General features: G+C 43.6%; 1 protein-coding gene across 6 annotated transcripts in view; it reads right to left on the bottom strand.

The window, feature by feature from the left end:
• LOC138491794 (multiple epidermal growth factor-like domains protein 6) overlaps window positions 1-20,709 on the bottom strand; it is a 1,495,213-nt gene that overhangs the window by 443,301 nt on the left and 1,031,203 nt on the right. For all 6 annotated transcript variants that reach the window (XM_069618507.1, XM_069618508.1, XM_069618505.1 and 3 more), the window contains exon 18: window positions 8,708-8,842. In XM_069618507.1, the coding sequence (XP_069474608.1) occupies window positions 8,708-8,842 (135 nt within the window). The remainder of the gene's footprint in view (window positions 1-8,707; window positions 8,843-20,709) is intronic.

The following is a 20,709-nucleotide window of genomic DNA, read 5'->3' as shown; positions in this document are numbered from 1 at the left end:
GGTGAGCTCCGGCAATTGTTGACAATCACTCACACCCGACTTCCATTACACATCCCCACATGGGTAAAAGACAGAGCATGAGAGCACACTCTCAAGGAGGCAAAGCACACAAGGAAACGGCAGTTTCGAGACGGCAGCAGAGCAAGAGGGGAAAGATGGCAAATCCAAAGGGGATCGCAAGGAGGGAAATTCCCTTGACCTTTTCAAAAAGGAACCATTACTTTCCAGAGTCCTCGAGAATAGAAAGTGTAAGACCAGGAAACCAGGCTGAACAATCCGGCATTGTGTGTCAGATACCCAGGGCTCTCCCATGTCAGGAATCAAGGGTGGGGGGAGAATCACCAGTCACCATGGTACCGTCTGTCGTTCCAACAACAAAGTAACATCAGTGAAGTCAACATAGCCGGTGAGTTGGTGAGACTAATACAAGCCCAGTCTATGTTAAGCCAAGGTTGCAAGCAGCAACATTGTAAGGCGGGCACTGGAACAAACATTGTTAAAACGCATGTGATATGAGACACGGGTGAAGTTGAACTGCCGATGAACGATTGAACTTCAAAGCACGCTACAATACCTTTGACAAAGTGGTCCAGCACTGCCTGGGTGCTAAATCGAAGGTGTCTGTAAGGTATCTAGCTTAGCTTAACAGTAATAACAGTAGATAAATTGGAGGGAGACTAATTGAAAGAGAACCCATGAAAGTGAATCAAAGTTGACAGTTGAAGCAAAATCCTGCACACAATCAATAAGTCTTTGATTTTGATGAAATACAGAACGTTTGGAAAAGTATGTGAATTTGGTCCAAGGCCTGCCGAAGAAGACCAATTGACGGTTTTGTGTTAAAGTGGGTCTGAGCACGGCAGAGGGGGACCCGGGAGGTATAGACAATCAGCTGGGAATTTGTACATGTGAAATCCTAATAAGAAAGGCCCTATGAAATAAGAGACTTTGAATGACGAAGAGACTTTGGCACAGAAGGCCCTGATGTTGAAGTTTTGAACTGCATCCTCATGCTAGAGAAGCAAGAGACTGTGCTAAGATCCAGTGTGTCGCCTTGTCCCGTGCTGAAAATGTGGGGAAGGGAAGTCAATGGCTTCAATAGCCTGACACATCATTTCTTGGAACACTTTTCTTTTCCATAAACATTGTTTCCCAAAGTATTTGTATTTAAAAGTAAGGTTTGGCAATAGGTTTATCAGTATAGCCCTGTTTATCTTGACAAGACTAGGATTGTGTTCTTATTTGATGGTTGTAGTTTGCTTCCATTCTTAGATTTAGGTGTTTTTCAAACCCAATTGAAGTTCAATAAACACCCTTGAACTGTGATCACTTGTGTCTGTCTTACTGTTTGATACCATGCTTGTTCATCAGGTATCTCGTCCTTGGGATTACCTCCACAGTGCCAAGGATGAGATAGCTCGTCCTTGGCACTTAAGGGGTTAAAGCATTTTAAATGTCTTCGTACTTATCAGGCTGCTGCTTAATTTGAAGGGAACCTTTCTCGCTGCTGGAGAGAATTGACAGGCTGTCTACCCAGTCATCAAAAGTGGGTTTAACATCAATCTTCCAATTCTTCAAAATATGATTTTAAGCCACCACAAGGTCTCGATAAACCCAGAAGGGTTTATCAGCAGGCAACTTCAAGTGAGCCAGGAACAGACCCAACACACATACAAAGGTGTGCCAGGGAGGGGAAGACCCAGTACAATATCTATATGCTTAAGAACTTCCCTCCAAAACAACCTCACTTTAGATCACACAGCCAAATCATAAGTAAAGGGCTAAACACTTCGCTTTTGCCGTTCCAGTAAAGGTTATCGTGCCTAAATTTACAGGACCACATCATCTTTGGGGACCCATAATCATAATGAATGATTCTTTGCTGCGTCTAACATAAATCTAAGTCTATCTTAAAACCTGCTAGGACCAGTCCAGATACAAGAACACTCAACATCAGAAAGTGTACACCCTAAATCAACATCCCAGCCATTCCTCCCATGCAGAGAGACTACTTTTACTTCACATTGAGTTAGAAGCCTATAGAGCAAGGATACAGAAAGTGGCATCTTTTTGGCTAGATGTAAAATCACAGGCTATGCAATGTAACATTAAGGCTTGTACTTAACATGTAAAAGCTCAAAATCAAGCATAGATTGACCATCATAGACTTGTCCTATTTTCCAAATACCTGCGCTCTGCCACGAAACCCAAGTGAGAGTTCGATTATTCATTTGCACAGCCTAGTTTTTCCATAAACAGGAATCTGCACTAAGCAAAAGTTTCTCATCGGAACTCATTCCTCTTCTTCCATACCTTAATGACATGCTCTATAAATGGCGCAGTAAAGTTATTCGGGACCCTTTTTACATATAAACTGTCAAGTGATGTGGGAGAGACTGAGGCCCTGATTCTCATCAAGAAGTACCGAAAAGGACGTTAAAAGGGTTAATGACCTTTTCGGTACTTAAGATCTATTCTGAAGGTGGCGCATTCTTCCGAATTCGGAAGGAATGCGCCACTTTCGGAATACATGGGGCGGTTGCAAGGATGGGTTGGAAACCGACCTAGCAACCGCCACATTTGTAAACTGGCTTTTTCAAAGCCTATTATTGTGGCACGCCTCCAATTAATGTGTGCTAAACTAGCGCACATATATGGTACCCTTTTGGTGCTGTTAAACTGGAGGAGTGCCACAAGAAGCCTTGTTTGGTGTAAATGGAAGTGTCCATATACATCTGTGTTGTATATGGACACTTTCATGTACACCAAAGCAAATAGCTTCAACATTGCTGCAACGTTGAAGCTGCTTGCTTTGGTGTACATGAAAGTGTTCATAAACACTGCACGGGTGTATAGGAACACTTTTATTTAAACCAATGCGAGCAGCTTCAACATTGCAGGATGCAACGTTGAAGCTGCTCGCTTTAAATCAAAGTGTTCATATACACCACACGGGTGTATATGAACACTTTCCTATACACCAAAGCAAGCAGCTTCAACATCCTGCAATGATGAAGCTGCTCACTTTGGTGTATCAGCAGAACTCCCTCGTAATTTAACGAAAATGTTGCTGAGATTCTGCAATCCGACTGTTTCCATTAGAAGCAGGCGGATTACAGTGAAAGCACTGTTGTGCTTTGCAAAGACGCCCAGGCCCACAAGAGAATAGCAGTGGTGCCTGGGCGTCAAGAAATGGCGCAGTGAGTTGTGCTATTTAGCACGCTCACTGCGCCAAGATGAGAATCGGGCCCCGAGTCTTTTAATAGAAACCCAGTTCGGAGACTCATCCTGATCTAACATGAACCAATGAAATAGTGTATGGAGCATGAAAGCAGCATGATATTGCCTTATGTTTGGAAAACCGCAGCCTCCTTAATGCACTGTTCTCAGAAGAACATTCCTTGGAATCCTTGACTTCCCACCCTCTCCCCATAGAAATCTATTAAACAGTTGATTTATTTCCAATACCAGTTTACTCGAAATTGAAAGGGAGAGCATACTAAAGACATAGAGCAGTTTGGGGAGCAGAGTCATCTTAATTATGCTAATTTTACCCCAGAGTGTCAAAATCAGTCTCCCACTTATGTTTTAGCCTGATATTTAATTCAAGGAGCAAATCAATGCCTCTAATAACCTGGATACCTACATTTTTAAAACCACCTGTGGCCCAATCATCCTGTCCTACAGCAAAAAGACCCCTATGACACGATGAGATTGGAAAAATCAATGCCTTAGAGACATTAACCTTGTAATCAAAGACTTCGCCAAACAACTGCAAAGATGAAATCAACTCCTCAAAGGAACTTTCTGGATGCGAGATCAACACCAGATCATCATCAGCATATAAAAGCACCTTGGAGATAGTCACCTAGTAGAATTCCCTTTATACCCAGGTGTCCTCTAATCACAGCAGCCAGCGGCTCTATAAATAAATCAAACGACAAAGGCGATAAAGGACAACCCTGACGTGTTCCCCTCTCAATAGGAAAGTGCTCTGATGTATAACCATTAACAGTCACAGAGGCCGTAGCTCTATTGTAGAAAGCACTAAAATACTGCAAGAAAATTGTGGGCCATATTTTACCTTGAGCAAAACCTGGCAGAGACCCTATCAATTCACCCTCTCGAAGGCTTTTTCTGCTGCATCAGCACTGCCCCATAAGCATCTGCGGAATGCTTCGTAAGGTGAACGATATTTAATAACGCCCTCAAATTATCATAACTATTTCTACCATAAACAAACCATGTCTGATTTTTATGGACCTATTTCAGCAATAAAGTATTAAGGGCCTAATTCAGAGAAGTGGCAAAACCCCTTTGGAAAACATTCTGTGAATTAGGCCCTAAGTCTTCTAGCATAAACTTTAGCCAAAAGCTTAATGTCCACATTCAACAAGGACTTGGGGTGGAAATTGGCACTATTGGAATGATCCTTACCCGGTTTAGGAATTAGAGTGAGCAGTTTAACCTGCATAGAGCCTCATCTCTAACAACATCTGCATAGAGCCTTACCAAGAAAGGGGAGAGTATGTCGAAATGTTTTATAGAATTCAATCGGGGATCTCTTGAAGGGTTACATCTGCATCCCAAAGTATTTTATTATGTTCATCCGCCCTAGGACTAATCAACCTGGCTCAAATATTCGGACACTTGTGGCCCCATAATATGCCCATCATCACTATACAAAGAAGCACAAAAACTCTGGAAAGCCCTGCAAATATCTTCATCCCTCCTCATTCCTAATAAAGAGCACCTGTCTCCAGTTTCCTTAATTGTTTGTCGATTAGCTAGCAGTGTAGCATACCTTTCACCCCGATCCCAAAAAGCATGGCTTGTGTAGAATAAGTCTCTCTGCCCTAGAATGTAACTTAGTCAAGAGAGTGCCTTGCACTCAGCATGGAGTACATATTCGGAGCAGAAGGAAAGCAGCTGCACTTCTCTTCAGCTACTCTATAAACCAACAGATGCCAAGTTCTCTTGCAGAAATAGCGTGATTTCACAGTCAATGTGCTTAACAAAATCAGGGTCCAATAGTAAATGTGTGTTCTTTTGTGTAAATTCATGTTCAACCTCCAATGACTGTTCCCTCAGTCCACCTGATGATATGTCAACATGGTCTGACATCACAGCATTTCCTATAGAAGCACCATAGACGTCTTTACAAAGTGTGGCTGGGACTCGCGAGTGGCTACCTTCCCAAAGAACAGGTCATTTAGGCGTGTTCGTTCTCGCAGATGGGCGCCTATGGACTATTTTTTGAGTCTTTACAAATACCCCTACTTACCTGATAACCAAAACAGTAAATATTTGGGGAAGTCCCATGAGGATTTGAATGGAAGGTGTATTGCCTGGTTTCCTGATTCAGCTCATGACAAACATCTTAAAAGCAGCCTTTCAAGACCTTTTCTAGCCCTGACCTCCATATAAGAGTGAAACTAGACTTCTCCACCACTGTTATTTCTAAGATGACTTATTTGCTTGCATTTTTGTGCATAGTTTATCATCAATACAGTTTACTTTTGTTATTCGACACCACTGTTTGGCATCTTTGTCCATGTGCACATTTTGTCTGGGCATGATCTCCAACTAAGTATGTCCTATGGCTGTGATGTGGGTTTAGGGCACACTCTGTGGGTCATGTTGGTACTGGTCTATTTGCTAGGGGACATGTGTGCATGCTTCATGTTTGTGTGATGTTTACTATGATGTCTTCATGGTCAATGTACATGTGTGGAAAAGGGTAGAAGTGGCGAGATTACATGTTTGGAGTTGCACGTGTTTGAAGTCTTTGTCATTCACATCTGTTGCTTGGCTGCTTCCATGCTTTGCAGTCGAGGCATGTTGGCCATTATTGTGCATGGCGTGCTGGGTGTGTCTGACAAGTATGCTGTGGTTGGCATGGCACCTCCTTTGTACATGTGTTCATGGGTGTTGTGTCATGTTGGTGGTTTGAGGTAAGACCGGCGCCATTACTTTGATTTGCTTGCCCATATGGCGTTGTGGATATGTGTTTCTCAGGTAAGGAAGGGGGCAGCACAAGTGGGGTGGTGCCAAGGGATGGTTGCCTCATGCCATTTATAGTGCGCTGGAATTGCATGTCTGCTGGTGGTGTATCAGTGTTGGTTGAGTATGTTTTTGAGTGTGTGTCGTATTGGAGCTGAGAGGAATGTTTCATGATGATGTTTCGGGTCTCTTATTGAGGATGGGTATTCATTTGTTTAGCTGTCTGGCTAGATGTTCCAGAAAGCAGGGATGTCTGAGGTAGCTGTTGGCAGCTCATTCACCCATCGCTATACACTTCTCAGGATTTCTGTTTCCTGGACGTTCGGTTCCTTTATGCTTTCACAGACGGTTGGGTAGCCCATTGGCACTTTCTTGTCCATGTGGATGTGCTCACACCTTCTGAATGGGTATTGTCTATTGGCATTTGGGATGAGAGTGAGGGATGTCGTCTTGCTCTGATTCACTAGGCTAAACACCTCACATGTGGACTATGTCACCTGACCATCAAGGGACCAAACCTTGACTGCTGTGACGATATGGTTGGCTGTTTTGCAGCTTAGTGTGATTCAAGGAGAAGGCATGAACGAGCTGACGTTCCTGGGTTCGCCAGCACAGTTTACAAGTAATCCTGTTGGAGGAGGATGGCTTTCAGGTGTAGTTCATGGAAGACACAGACAAGAGGAGTTGAAGAAGGTAAGTGCTCCACAGTGCACTGGGCTATGGGTGCTCATGATACATAGCTGCCAAGTGTTGTTGGTGTTACATCGATTTATAAGGCTAACGCCACAATCATACTGAACAGGGCCCGCAAACCTATGTGTCACCTTGTAGGGACAGTGACTGTTGGGTATGTGGCAGTACCCTTTTTCCCCAACAGATCATGGGTGTGCGCCAGCAAACTTTTTTATGTTCAGTAGGCAACAAGATTAGTACATCTGTGGGAGTCCGATTGTTGTGTCCTGACATGAAAGCAGTATGGGGGGGACATCCAGTGAGCTGTTGTCAGGCAGGTGTTGCAGCCAAATTACATGGGATTGTATGTGACATTGTATCTGATCTACATAGGTTGACTGGGGATCCATCATGGACATCTCTAAGCAGGATGGTTCAATGGATGTTCTGTCAGGCATGTCAAATTTCATCCAACTCCTGGTGTCCGTACTGTGCACTGTATGGGTAAGTGTAGGCATTGTGATGTGTGTTTGGGGTGCTCGATTGTGATGTGACACCTTGTTGTGTCAAGTATTGTGTGGTTGAGGTTTGGGCGTAGAGTGATGCAGATTGGGTAGCTCTGTTTAGTGGGGGTACTGGGACAAGGGCAGACTTGTGGGTGCTGCCTTGATGCAGGGGGCCGGGCAAAGTTTCATTGGGGTACTGTGATGAGGGCGGACATGTGGATGCTGCCTTGAAGTACAGGACGGGGTACAGTTTTTTTGTGAGTACTGGGACATGGGCAGAGTTTTGGATACTGCCTTGATGCAGGGTGCTGGGGTGCAGTTTAATGGGGTTACGTAGGTTCTGCCTATATGTAGGGGGCCTGGTGCAGTTTAGTGGGGGTACATGGGTGCTGTCTTAATTTAGGGGATTGGGGCACAGATTAGTGGTGGAACTGGGATGAGGACTTTTGGGTCACAGGAGGGGAGTGGAAGTAATGGTAATTGCTGGTAAGTAATCATTCATGACTTTTTTTGCATGGACCCACAGAAGTTATTTGACAGCGCTATGTTCTGTTTGCCATGGGGGTGTGTTGTAGGTGTTCCGAGCGCTACTCGTTTGTCTTTGTGTGCTGGTTTCTGCGCACATTTAATTCCATGAAACGGCTCCCGATGCTGTTTGTTTAGTCCGTGCCATATTCTTTCTTGGGCCAACTACTTAGCGCGGATTTAGCGCTTTTTTTTGTAAATTAGGGCCAATATGTTTCATCAATTAACAGAATGATCAAAAACAGATGACCTCAGTCGTGAGCTTGGAAACAGATTTCAAAGCACTGAAAATCCAGCTATTATATAGATTTTTATGTGTATAATTGTCTATTGCAAAAATATTGTTTGCTGCCCAACCGCACACAAAAGAATATACATTAGCAATTGTATATGTTTTAATAAATGCTGAAAGGCACCTACTCCTCCGAGTGCCTGGTAATTCTTTTTATTTCATTTAATGACATGCTTTGATCTAAAAGTAAAAGTTGGCAAATACATGACCAGAAAGGGCCTCCCTTTGTAAACACCACCATTTATGATGAATGAAAGAATGAATGTGTAAACGAATGAAGGGATGTAGACCAACATGTGTATAGGTGCCTCTTATGGACTGAGTCGTTTCGAGATGCCAAACTGACTCCGCGATCATAGCACGCTTGGTAGGCCCCGGGTCATTCATCCAAACAAATGCTAACATTTTAGACACCCTTTAAGTGCGGATCGATTGCACATTGCACCGTACATGTAAAACGGCATCTCTAGGAACCTGTGGGAAAATGAAGTAAGCATGCACAATTTGAAAAGAGGTTGACCAGATCTGAAAATGTTTCCTCTTTATTGAGATCTACACCTACTGCTCCAGGTAGTTAGATGGCGAGAGCTTAGAACTCTAAAAACGCATGACCAGTTGCTCCAACATGAAAGGACACAGGTGCACATTAAACCTATACTGAAGTGCTCAAATTGCTCAAACGGCTCATTCATTAGTGTGTAAGACGTACACAAGTTGCACCTGTCGCCATGGAATCCGGGTGGGCACTGGTTTTTGCATTGTCCACTTTCAGGGTAGCAGAGTACACCAGTGGGGCAGTTGCACTTCAGTGTACAACCAACTCCATAAAAACCAGGGGAACATTCTGGAGAAAAAAAATCATATAGTATTAAGATAAAATAAACACTTTAAATGTAAATACCTTACATTAAAACACACACATGCAAAGCTTGTGAGGCCAATTTCTTATCGTAAAATGTTACCTTAACATCAGCATAATGGCTTTATTGAGCACCCAGAAACCTTCATTTTCAGTGTGCTGCAGAACCAACATCAACACATTTCATTATTTGCTATCAATACTGGGAATCTCAGCCACTAAACGATCTGCTGTTTTTACTGCTTCAAGCATTTGTCTTTCTTCAACCTTTGCCACTCTTGCTATGTTGAAGCTCTCACAGTTTCCTTTGTCAATTAGGGTGGCTGCACTCTTTGAGGAAGTCTGTAGTGATCTTTATTTTCGGTTTTGTCTGCTAGTTTTCTGCTGTTATTTATCTGATTAGCGTTATGGATGCAGAACAGCAGTAAACTACTGTATTCATTTTCTGATTTAGACCCTTTTCTAATACATTGGCTGCATATAATTTGTATGTACTATAGATTTATATTAATTAGATTCATTTCTATGTACAGTTTTATTACCAAAACACACTAGAGCCATCTGTGTAGAAAATATATATTAGTAGAGGAGATCCTGCTCAACGTCCAATAACGTTATGTACATGTTTTAAGATGGAGAATGCAATGTGATATCTTATGCAATGCTCCGTGTGCAGCATTTTGAGGTTGGCAACTACCTTAAAAATTTGAGCATGAAGTCTATTCCTGATTCCAAGGAAGAATAGAGCCAGTTTCTATACCCGTGGCTATTTTGTTAATCTTTTTATTATGTGGTAAATCATTCAACCTTTAATAATAAACATAAACAACAGCTTTTTAAACATAAAGAAACCAATATTTGACTCGATTCCTTTGACATGTGTCCAAAACCTTTTTATGGTTTAATAGCCGAATAAAGGATTACAAAAGTTAAAGTAATATGTCCAAAAAGAGTCATCAGGATAATACCTGCTGTAGGAAGGGACTATCCGAGCAGCTGTGATACTTCTGGGGAGTCACATTGCCCCAAACCACCTACAGGTGATGAGGTTGAATTACCCAAAAGGCCTGATTAACAAAAATGTTTTAACATGGGAAAGTCTCAATTGAAAAGGTCTGAGTATGGGGCAGACTATTGTTGCCCTAGCAACTCTCCTAAACAAACTGAAGCCATGAGAAACAATTCAAGCAAAGAGCTAGGACATAGGAGGCCACGTCCTGCAGAAACTATACTCACATTATTGTGTCCTCCAAGTACACACCAATAGCAACAGGAAGGATTTTGTAAGGAAGATGCTCCTGGTAATCTCAGACACACACCTACTCTATAACAATTCATTTTGGGAAAGTGCATCTAAGCGTTCCCACCACCTTCCTCCAAGATCCATAAAGCAACAGTTCTAAAATATTGTTCTATGATCAGAAACATGCATGGGAATATGGTTAACTACAATATAAAGGGACCAGGTTTCCCTCTTTCAAAATCCTGCAATGGAATTCAAGTTTTAAGCCAAGGATTAATCTATGGAAGGAATATGAAATATTCAATATTATTCCAAAACAGATTGCGAGTGAAACATGCATGTATTCTTACTGCCTGAGGTAGGCATCAGTTTAGTAATAGTAATAATGTATTTCTTATATAGCGCTACACATCCATAGGTCTCAGAGCGCTGAAATAACAGAAGACATTATCATCCCACAGAGTGGTAGAACGACAAAGCAAGTGACATACATTCCCGGCTGGGTTAATACTTTTACCAAATAGTTGAACGTGAATTTTGATAGGTCCTCTTGGTGGAAAACTATTGTCCCCACACATAATAAAAGGATAATAATTAAGCCTTACAGATCAAGGGATGGGTCATTCCCGCGGAGTAATGAGCCACCGCTGAGTCAGGGGTCACAGGTGCGACCCTGAGGTCTCCCTTGCTACTCATGTAGTCTCCCTTGATCCCCCTAAAATAAACAAATAAAACATTTTTTTTGAAATTGAGGCTCCTGGGCTGTGGCCAGCATGTGGCTATTTCTGGAGTGGCTGGTTTTCTGATAGCTATAGCTGGTAGATGGGTCATTGGGTTGACTGCATGCTGCTTCAATGTGCGTGTAATCTGCAGGTTGCAGGTTCGACTACCGGCAAGGTCAACTCAGCCTTGCATCCTGCTGAGGTTGATAAAGAAGTACAAACACAGGTTGGATGATAGTAGATCTATCTTTGTTCTATATGGAGTGCTTAAGTGTAAGTGCTATATAATAACACAGCATTATCATTTGGCCTTGGACGCCTCCTTGCATTCACAGTAATTTGGTAATATACACGCTGATATTAATTATACATATGGTGATCCATTCCTGTATGAAATGTATATCACTTTACAGTAATATCGTAACCATATTTTTAGTAGTGTAGTTAGAAACAATGATACGTGATGCCACTTCTGTCTTGTCACAGGTTGAAAGAAAGGTTGTGTTCCATCGCTTCCTGTGATGTCACTTTGGGGTGAGGTCGAATGACGTCACTTCCTGTGATGCCATCAGAGGTCAAAGGTCATACGATGTCACTCGCGCTACCATTTTGTTGAAATGACGTCCCTGTGCCGAGTACATTCGTTATGGCCATTGTCATATGCTATAATGACCCATCTCAATGCTATGAGGCTGTTAGTGCATAGTGGTAACAGCAGTAAAGGATGAGGCCTGGTGGGATTGCGAATTAAAACAAGCAGGGTTAATAACGACTAAAGAAAATATATACAATTTGTAACTTAAATGTTGTTTCATTTTGTAGCATTTAAATAGTAAGGTTTTCGTTACAAGGTAAGGATGGTCTGTAAACTTGGTTAAACTGGAACGGTTTCTTCATGCACACACATTTGCTAAAAGATGCGGTTTCACCAATGTTAAAGTATTTTTCCATGTTGTAGCTTTCCCATTAGTGTGCTACTTGGATATTAACTACCATATTGTAAGTGCAGTTTAAAAAGATCCTCAGAGAGGTGGTGTCTGGTTAAAAGAAATCATACTGGAAAATTGCTTTTTTGTTTCTTGAACGAGTAGAAATGATCTATGGTATTTCCCTGCGTCTAAAGTTAGCGTGTTTGGAATGCAGACCATATCAGGAATTATTGACTACATTTAAAACATTCAGATTGGCTGAGAGGAGCTCGTAAAATGTTAATGTGCTAATGAATTAAAGGGACTGCGTCTAATTGAACAATCTTACTGAGATTAGTAATGTGCTCAGTTGCCAAGTGTGGCTTGTGGGTCTCATATAGCCTTCTGAAAGAGTGCATCTACTAGAACCGACATTAGTTTGTACACTGAGGGAATTAACTGTGATAAGAACGTTCACTTCAGTAGATTACCAACGAGTTAGGCTGGATTCGTTTTACAACTGTTCGAATTACAATTGACCTTTTCACAATTGACCGAATTGTGAAGGTCAATTGTAACATATATGTGGGGGGAAACCCAACACAACCCCCCCCCCCACCCAATGCAAAACCCATATATATATATATATATATATATATATATAGGTCAATTGTGAAAATATCAATTGTGACCTTAAATTCGGTCAATTGTTCATGGTTGGCATTGATTGAAAAGAGATAATTGAAGACACTCTGCTAGACATGATCCGCAGGAATGCTAGTGCATTTCTTGATACGGGAAAGAGTTCTACAATCACTAAATAATAGTTCAAATGTTAATTAAGCAATAAGTCCTGAGCCGTGGTTGGGGGGGGGGGGGGCAAAGTTACAGACCCGAGCAAATCAAGGACCTTAAAGTCCCTGGGGCATTACCAGATGCGGTAATGCCTCCCCATCCCCGGCGATGGGCTTGTTGCTATTAGTACACTGGGACATTAGATTAGGGTACTAATAGGTACTTTTTTAAAGTTCTGTGACGTCTTAACCATTGCGCAAATGAAATAAAATTAAAATAAATGACTGCCATGGAATGGGGAGAAGGGACGATAGTCCGTTCGCCCTTTCCATGGCAGCCGTTGAAAAACAAATTAAAAAGTAAACAAAAAAGATGGCAGACATGAAACGGGGAGAAGGGACTACATGGGACTACACCTCCTCCGACTTCTCAGAAATCTGAGACCTTTTCTGGCTGAAAAGAATGCTGCCACCATTGTTCGCGCCACCATCTTATCTAGGCTGGACCAGTGTAATGCACTGCTTCTTGGAGCTAATAACACCAGTCTAAAAAGATGTCCGTGAATCAAAAATGATGCGGTTCAAATTATACAAAACATCCCTTGGAAGGAACACATCTCCAAACATCGGAAAGACCTACATTTGCTGGCCATTCAGGATTGCATTCATTTCAAAACCTGTACCATCATACACCGCTGCCTCTTTGGCAACGCCCCTTCACATCTCAAATCTGCGATGACCCCCTTACACTCCCGGAAGACACCTCCGCTCCTCAGACCTGGCCCTGGTTTCATGCCCATCGTTTAAAAAGGAAAAGGGTCTGGGTCACTCTTTTCCTGTCTGGGCCTGTCTCCCTCACACTGTCCAGTCTATCTTTTATTGTCCTTGTGTGCATGTGCGGGCTCCTCAGCACATTCAAAATAAATAAATTAGTTTGCATTATGGCGTTAATGCTATCTCGTCTTCATTTTATTGATGAAACAGCTCATATGTGAGAAGTAATCGGGATCAAAATAATTATTGATTGTGAAGTTTTCCTTGCATGTCTTTTCTTTGCCACTAACTCCTCTTCAATGAGTTACAAATATTAACTGATAGTCACATAATATTGACAAGATTGTACAAGTCGAAACAGCAAAATAAAAACACCTGAAGTCATAATCATAAAATTGTGCCACCAAATAAGTTGCACAGTTTGGAACAACCATGATTCTCTATCTTGTCCGGGATTCTGCAACCACCCTCTTTTCTTCAGTGCCACTGCTGCTATCAAGTGATGACCAAAAAAGAAGAGGTGTTTGTCCAGAAGGACATTGTTTACTTTTAGGATCTCATTTCAGTCATGTTATTTGCACCCACTTCATCAAAAGAAGATCCCGTCTAAGCATGGAACCAAAATTGCCCTGAAAAGGCACCTCCTCATCAAAAAAGGACCTTGGGAACGCAGAGCAGAATGATTCCTCCCCTCGATTCCTCAAGCCAGGCTGTTTCTGTTCTTCTGGAATTATAACTATGGTAAATATTGTAAAGTATTCTTTTAAACTAGCATTGTGTGGTTGTGATGACCACCGTTTATATCCCCGTCTGCCTGCCCTCCTACCCAGAGTTGATCAACGCCCTCATTGTAGACGTTTGTTAATCGAAAGTATACAGCAATGGCAATGCTGGGCTGCCTCTTTAAAGCGTTTCTTGTCAAAGCACTATATTTCTCTCAAAGACAGAGATTTTGACTGCAACTGTGGCTCAACATATATACGAGTTAAAGAGTAGCTTGTGTTCAAGACATATATCAGGTGTAATTGTATTTCTAGAGAAGGAGCTGTAACTTACGATATCAAGGGAGTCACGGAAAGCATTCAAATAGAACTATGGAGCAGGAGGTCCCACATAAACTTCAAAACATGAATGCGCTTAGAGCTAATGCAATTAAAGCTGTCGAATCAGAAGTTACATATTTAGTGAAACAATGTCTGCTCAGGATATATGAAGAGAAATACAGGCCAAGTTGGGGATTAACTTGTCTGGGGGAAAAAAAGCAAAGAGCATGAGTATGGACAGATTTCTTGTTGAACATGGATTTCTGGTTAGAGAGAGAGAGAGAGAGAGAGAGGGAGTAAGAGTGTGAGAGGCAGATACAGCGAAAGAGAGCGAGGGGTTGATTACCAAATTGCCACCTGGTACTATCCAGATAGTCTGCAGAAAAGGGTAAGGAAAAACGATTTTAAATTGGTAGTCATTTTTTTTATTTTTTGCTGGGGCCTATTTCCTGGCCCTTCTGACAGTGGCCAAAATGAATATCTGAAGTTGCCCTGAAGATTAAGTTAGGGCACAAAGAGGAAAATACCCACAGCTGTGTAAATCAGTCTGTAATCGGTCTATCTACATATATAAAGCAGAACATCTGTTGGTTTGTTCCTTATACAATTCCACACCGCTCCACCAATTTGCACCACATTTTGCATAGTTACCGGTTAGGACCCTCCAGACATTACTGGCTACACAGAATTTGGACAACCCACCCCTTTCCCCGGATTTGAGCCCCTTCACACATGACATGGTTGCCTGAAATCGGCGAAACATCAATGTGATCATAGGATTGAACAAGCTCATTTTAAGTATCTCTACTCGAGGAACAAAGCTCAAAACACACAGTTCAAGGCCCTAGGACTCATTGTTTAAGATATTTCCACAGCAATGCACTGCACCGCGCCAGGGTGAGGCGACAGGTGGGAGAGCGCATGGAAGGTCCCAGTATGCTGCAGCACGCCAACTCTCCCCTCCACGTTTGCTCCATGGTATGCCAGCCAGCCACACACACACATTCTCAGTGCAGTTTAAATCGAGTGCAAAGCACATCAAGTGATAAGCGACTGAAAACAGCGACCTAGAAGGTAATTGATTTTCAACATTTGATGAGTGTTATATCTGTCTGGAGAACCTGTGCGGAGTACAGGTATTTTTTGCTAGTATGCTATAATTGTGTATATTTAATTAGTTTGCCTCTTTAGTTTGAAGCACTTGCCCCTTTAGGTTAAAGTTACCTTTGTAAGAAACCTGATTTCTTATATACATTTTGCTTGTTTTGTTTTGACCGTGGTATATGCCTTTAATATTTTGACACCCTCATAAACTGACTCAATACTTGTTCTCATCTTTGTGCTGTTGTACAGGCACACTTTGTGGAAATGAGTCTGCCATCTGTTAATATTTTTTGTAAGTCATTTCTGTTTGAAATTGACATCACTGTTATCCAAATAAAAATGTTGTCTGTAAATCGCTGCTTTAACGTCAAACTCGTAAAGAGGCCCTAGATCATTATTTGGGGTTTTTAAGAGTAAGTCTTAGAGTCCCTCTTAAAAACCAGACTGCTTCCTTTGAAGATTAGTAGGCCTGGGCAATAGTGCCAGATAGGCTATCATCTGAAGGGTTAGTACAACTGGTGCAGGTTCAATCACATGTTAGACAAGCATGATTCTGACATGATAGTGAGACTTCCTTGCCTGGTTGAACTTTGAGAGTCATGACCTATGAAAGGGTGTATGAACTACTCTTCATGTTCTTCCATGTCTTCCTCTCCACATTTCTTGTGTTTCCCAATCCTCCGCCTCTCCTCTTGACCTTATCCCATATTAAGGCTTCCTGCCTTCTATCATAACCCTTCTATATTATTTGTTCCATGTCACTTCACTCCTCTCTCCTCTATATTCCCTTGCTCCTCTTCTCTTTCACATTTTCCTTCAATGTGCTGCCCTGCCCACAGTATGAGCATTGTGAAATGTATTCTGTTCAAACACAATATTGTATTTTGATCCCCACTAACATGTCTCTTTTCTTCCCACTCTAACTCTCCTTTCTCTATTTAAACCCCCTTTTCTTTCACCCATCAACCCCTTCCCTCTTTTTCTCATTGAGTCCACCCGAGCTTTAATGCAGGCATTTCATGATGTTGATGGTAGGCACCCAGCTCAAATGTTACTCCTCTTCTTCCCTGAAAAGCATAGCATCCATGATTCAGGAGGGAGTGGAGGCCATGACAGATGTATGCTACCAAATGTCATTCCTATTTTGCAGAGATCTCAGAAATCCCCTCACCCAAGCTATGCAGTCAAATTCAGTCACAAAAAGGTGAGCTAACCTACAGCAAAATTAGTATAATGGATAGGAGGCAGGTTGCTATGAAAGTATCAACTTGATTTCATGTTTGGGAAAGCCTGACATGTGACTGAATCTTTGTCCACTCTGTCAGACTTTTAGAGGAATTTACCCACCCTTCCTCTTTTCTTTCTCTTATCAGTTTCCCCTCCACAGAATCTATTGCTCTGCAATTGTTTCCATCTCATGGTCATTCCCCTCTGTTCCCTTTCTTCCAGATCTTTTTTTCTCCCTGTCCCCTGCTCCATTCTCGATCATGTCGTATATTTACCCTATCTCCAATCTCTATTCTGTTTCTCTCTTTGTTCCATTGAAGGTTCTGGTGGATGGTGCTTGGCTGCATCATGATTCTCTGCCTTTGTAAAGATCCCAGTATGCATGACATGGAGCAGGAGGAGTGGGAGAAGAAGGATATGGTAGTGGTGCCAGAAAAGAATGGTTTAAGTGTGGGAAGTGTCATGGCTGAGTGATAGACAGATGACTCATTACCATATACAAGAAAGGAGTCGAAGATGACTCCAAGGTTTCTAGCTTCTGGAGAAGGAGAAGGGGGAGAGCCCATGGAGGAAGGCCATAGTGAAGGGACGAAGTCAGGAGCAGGGGTCCCAATGGGGAGAATCTCTGTTTTACTGGCATTGAGGCATAGATCACTGGAAGTGCACCAGGCCTGGATGGCAAATAGGCAGTCAGGGATGATGGAAGGTGCAAGGGGGTCAGCTAGAAGTTTAAAGAAGAGTTGTGTGTCATATGCATAACACTGGAAGTTGGAGAGAAGGAGGAGATGAGGAGTGCCACCCGAGTAAGGTAGATGTTAAAGAGCCAAGGTGAGAGGATAGAGCCCTGGGGGGACACCACAGGTGGAGAAGGAAGTAGGAGAGCAGAAGGTGCCTAGGAGGACTTGGGAGGAGCAGTCAGTTTAGAAGGATGTCAGCCAGTCCAGTGCCCACTCCGAGATGCCAAAGGTGTTGTGGAGCCTTTGTATGAGGATGGAGTGGTTGACCGTGCCAAAGGCCGAGGAGAGATCAAGAAGGATGAGGACAGCTGGGGAGTTGGAATCCAGGGATGCAAGCGGTTCTTCACAGGTGTTATGAAGAGCAGCTTCCGTGCCTCTGGATGCTCAAAATCCAGATTGATGGTTGTGGAGACCACCAACAAGTTAAGTGTGAGAGTGGAGTTGGGGCAGTGCCAACTTCTCCCGCAGTTTCCCCGGGAAGGGGGTGATGGAGATGGGGTGGTAGTTTGTTGGACAGGTAGTGTCTGCTGACACTTTTTTTAAGGAGGGGGAGCATAAGGGGGTGCTTGAGGGAGGAGGGAGGGGAAAGAACCTGTGGCAAAGGAGTGTTTGCAGAGATCAGAAAGTGCAGGGTCAAGGGAGTGTTACGATCACCTGGTATCCACAGGGACGCCACTCAGCCAGGTTACTCGCTGGTATGCTTCTCAGCTTTGCCCTGATGTGGTCTGCGGGGAAGGTTCTGCCTTGTGGTAGAATTAGGCGTGCTCTCCGTCCTGCCTTCTTTGCAGGGGCGCGTTGTCTTTCATGGGCGAGTGCGGTCCAGTTACTTCACTGACGCCGGCCCGTTTGATATTGTTCAGGCAGGTCTTATTGCTGTTCTTTAGTTTTGTTGCTATCCTGCATGCCTTTCTTTGTTTAAAATGTCTTTTTCTCCCTTAGCTATGCGGAGCTTCAGCGCGGCGAACTGGCTTGGTTGAGCCCAGCTGGTAAATGATGGCGCATTAAGAGCGCTATGATGCGGTAAGTAAGCGCTATGCGCTGCGAAGCCTTGCCTTGGCTAACCTGTGTTTTCCTTCCTTGTAGGTCGTGGTGTTCTTCAGCACGAGTGGAATGTCCGGAGTGGTGCCAGCCGAGAGGCGACCAGCCAGGTAAGCCTTTTGAGCAGTTCGTAATTTGTAAATGTCTCTACTGCTTTCTTTAATGTTGCCTCTATCTTCCTCTTTCAGGTTGTTCTGTCCGGGAAGCGTGCAGATTCGAGGAAGCTGTTCTCAGTAGCTGCGAGTGTTTAAAGATGAAGACTGCAGGTAAGATGCTGCTGCTAATGATGTTCCTTTCGTCTCCTTGCAAGTTCTGCTTTTCCGAGGTTCGAGGGAATAGCTGGACACGGTGAGCGTCACGTTGCAAGCTGCAAAGTAACGCAAAGCGTGTTGTCTTGCTCGGGTGTGGTTTAAATAGCCCCAACAAAATAGTCCATGTAAAGTAGTCCCTAGGCTACCACACCCAAAACACTAGACCGCATAGCTTGGTTCTTGGGAACCAAGCTATGTGGATGCCTCCATGTTGGCTGACAATACAATAAAGTAGTTCCCAAGCACATTGTTTTTCATGGTGTATGAGCCTTGCGCCATAGGCGCCAGGACTGGCCCCATGAGGGCTTTTGAAGAGGATGCCAGGCTCTAGAGGCCCGAGTCCTGACTCCACCTGGCCCAATGGGTTTGCCAGAGGGGGTTTTGGGCGAGGGTCGTGACAGCGAGCCAATGTTGTCCTTGATGGTTCTGCATGCGTAAGGGGAAACCTGTTTGGAAGAAACCTTCATGGAGCGGACAACTCAGGTGACTTCTTTAGGTGTGATGAGGGCGAAGGAGGAGAAGGGGAGGGGGAGTGGCCAAGGGAGTGAGGGATGGGTTGGGAGGGTGAGTAAAAAGGCTGTTCAGGATTTCCTGAGTTTTGGTGGTGGAGTGGACAGTACGTTGCAGATGGCCTGAGAAGGAATATGGAAGGAGGAGGAGACTGCGGAAGGGTTGGCTAGTTCCCTGCATATTTTGAAAAGTTCAGCCATTTTGTTAGATGCGCCAGATACCCGTGCCTGAATGTGGTCCCATTTCTTGGCACGGATAGAGAGTCTGTATTGCCTTTGAAGCAGCAGGCCAGTTTATCAGAGGAGCCTGTTTGCCACTTTCGTTCCGCTGTTCTGCACTTTCATTTCAGGGCTGCAATTTCAGAGTCGTACCAGGTGTTACGCTGAGGAAGATCCTCATGACTGGGGCAAGAATGTCAATGTCAAGGGTGTTGGTGATGGACAGGTGGAAGTTGCTGAGAGCAGTATCAGTGGCAGAGTCTGAGTTTGGGGGCAAGGTGGGATAAAGGTGGAAGTGAAGGCACCAGCTGAGACTTGTTGCATTGGACGGATCTTCGTGAATGAGGTTGGCAGGGCTTTTGGAGATGTAGTCAGAGGGCTATAGGGACCAAGTGCGGAGGAGAGAAGAGAGTGTTCTGACCAAGAGAGTGGGTGACGAGAGGTGATGAGAGAGGGAGGTCATTGTGGATGAGGGCATCCAGAGTGTGTCCAGCAGAGTGGGTTGTAACATAAGGGAGAATGGAGAGGGATGGAGAGTTGCAGAGGTCAATGAAAAAAGTGGTTGCTGTGCCAGGGGAGTCCAATTGGATGTTAGTCACCCAAGAGGAGCAGGTTGGAGGAGGTTGAAAGTAAGGAGGAACAGAAATCCGCCCATTCAGAGAGGAACAGAGAGGTAGTGCCTGAAATCCGGTGAATGGTAGCAGTGGTCAGGGTGGAGGAGGGAGAGATGACCAACGTTCATGCCAGACTCTCAAATGAAGAGAAGAGATGGGTGGTTAAGATGAAAGAAGGAACCCACTCCGGGAAGATTAAGGTAATCCCAACGCCAGCACGGTGCGTTTTGGAAATTATCTTAAAGCTGTCAGGTGGGAGGGAGTCAAAAGCAGTCACTGAGCTGGCATTGAACCATGTCTCAGTAAGAGCGCGAATATCAAGGTCAGTGTCTTCAAGAAGGAGAGAGACGTCAGAGTATTTGTTGGCTGTGCGGGCATTAAGAGTCACCAGGTGGACACGGTCTCTGCCTTTGAATGTTTTCTGAGGTGGAGTACAGGGGCGTGGTACTCCAGTCAGAGGGGGAACAGTGAGAGCGGTAGGGGAGAGGCATGAGAAGGAAGAAAGTTAATGAGGGATGGCAGGATCCCATCAAAGAGAAGGAGGTTGGCTTGAGGACCCTGAACCAGGATAGTGCTAGTGTGGTAGACATTATTGATGCAGCATGATGA

This window comes from Ambystoma mexicanum, chromosome 10 (assembly GCF_040938575.1).
Source record: "Ambystoma mexicanum isolate Mex_15411 chromosome 10, UKY_AmexF1_1, whole genome shotgun sequence".
Taxonomy (NCBI): domain Eukaryota; kingdom Metazoa; phylum Chordata; class Amphibia; order Caudata; family Ambystomatidae; genus Ambystoma; species Ambystoma mexicanum.
The sequence above is the reverse complement of the archived record's forward strand: the minus strand, read 5'-3'. Positions and strand labels throughout refer to the sequence as shown.